The sequence below is a fragment of the Myotis lucifugus genome, unplaced genomic scaffold (genome assembly GCF_000147115.1).
Source record: "Myotis lucifugus unplaced genomic scaffold, Myoluc2.0 scaffold_4044, whole genome shotgun sequence".
Lineage (NCBI taxonomy): Eukaryota > Metazoa > Chordata > Mammalia > Chiroptera > Vespertilionidae > Myotis > Myotis lucifugus.
Genome location: NW_005875092.1, coordinates 7,518 through 9,247, shown reverse-complemented (window position 1 = coordinate 9,247; position 1,730 = coordinate 7,518). Strand labels below are relative to the sequence as shown.

Sequence of the window (1,730 nt, the reverse complement as noted above, 5' to 3'; positions counted from 1 at the left end):
TGATTAAACATAGAGTTACCATCTGACTCATTAATTCCACTGGGGGCAGGTATATACCCCCAAATGGTGATGTGGGCATCCCCTCCTCCAAGCCACTGTTAGGTACAGGAAACAGGAAGAAGTTAACACACAAGGTCAATATTGGGGAGGTCATTATCCCAGTGAATGGAAGAGGAATGAGGTCAACCAGATTGGGTGAGGGGGGGGGGCGAGGGAGGGGGAGTACATCTTGAGTTTACAGAGCACTTGCTAAGGGTGGAGGTAGGGGGAGTTCACATATAGGAATCATCACTGATGAAGCATAAATATATACATTTTACAGACAGAAGACTGAAGGGTCTTCACCCACCACGTTCCCTGCAGGGAAACCAGCCCCTTCGGGAGCTCTGGAGAAGGAGCCTGCTGAGGACGGTCCTCTTCATGGCGCTCTTCAGCTCCTTGTTCCTGAGGCTGAAGATAATGGGGCTGAGGAAGGGCGTGAGGACTGTGTAGGTGACGCCCATCAGGGTGTCTCCTTCCAGAGACTGGGGACCCTTGGACTTGAGGTAGATGACAGAGGCGAAGCCATAGTGCACGACCACCACAGTGAGGTGGGATGCGCACGTGGAGAAGGCCTTCTGCCGGCCCTCAGCCGAGGGGATCCTCAGGATGGTGGCAATGATGGAGGCGTAGGAGAGGAGGATGAGGAGGCAGCAGCCCAGCAGGGCCGTGATGCACACCAGGCCCACGCCCAGGGCCACGGTGGACACGTTGCCCCCACAGGCCAACTTCAACAGTGGAAGCGCATGACAACCCAAATGGTGGACCTCATTGGGCCCACAGAAAGGGAGGTGGAAAATGGCCATTGTCACCACCAGCCCCATGACCGAGCCACCAGCCCAGGACCAGGCCACCAGGCAGGCACAGCCACGGGGACTCATGAGCACGTTGTAGCGCAGGGGGTGGCAGATGGCCACGTAGCGGTCATAGCCCATGACCGTGAGCAGGAAGGAGTGGGTGAAGCCAAACGTGAAGGAAAAGTACATCTGGCTGGCACAGGCCACAAAGGCGATGGAGCGGTGGGTGGAGAGCAGGTCAGCCAGCATGCGCGGGACGATGGCGAAGGTGTAGAGGATCTCGGAGATGGAGAGGGCGCACAGGAAGAGGTACATGGGCGTGTGGAGGCTGCGCTCGCCCCAGATGGTGGTCATGATGAGCAGGTTCCCCAGCAGCGTGAACAGGTACATCAGCAGGAAGAGCAGGAAGAACATCAGCTGAAGGTGGGGGAAGGGGGAGAAGCCGATGAGGATGAATTCAGACACTGAGCTGTGGTTCAGCCCCAGCATGGCGGTCATACCTGGTGTGGGAGAGAGGGGAGAACTTAGGGGGAGGGTCTCTAGTGAGTTCTACCTGGGAGGGCTTCCCTGAGGGGCTCCTCCACCTCTTCATGTCATGGTTATCTTATCTGCAGAATAACATTCATAATAATGGCCTGTGCTTTACAGAGCCACTCGAGGTTTCAATAAGATCATGCATTTCCAATGCTTACCACAGGTCATAGCACATAGTAGGAATTCAATAAATAAATAATAATAATTATTATTACTACTTTTAAATCCCATTGTTAGGAACTCAGGGTCTCTATTCAGCTCCACCTGGATGGAGCTGGTACTGGACAAGGGGTCACTACGCGACATGCATAGAAGCCAATACAATGGCATGGCTTTGAGAAAAGAAAGAGCTTTTATTTG

The 1,730-nt window shown here is 54.0% G+C and overlaps 1 protein-coding gene across 1 annotated transcript; it reads right to left on the bottom strand.

Annotated features, from left to right (window-relative positions):
- Nucleotides 1–341: 341 nt before the first annotated feature.
- LOC102418871 (olfactory receptor 10H2-like) lies at nucleotides 342–1,340 on the bottom strand. Its single transcript, XM_006108870.1, has one exon. It carries the CDS (start codon nucleotides 1,332–1,334, stop codon nucleotides 342–344), a length of 993 nt encoding a protein of 330 aa, XP_006108932.1. The 5' UTR covers nucleotides 1,335–1,340.
- Nucleotides 1,341–1,730: the final 390 nt, after the last annotated feature.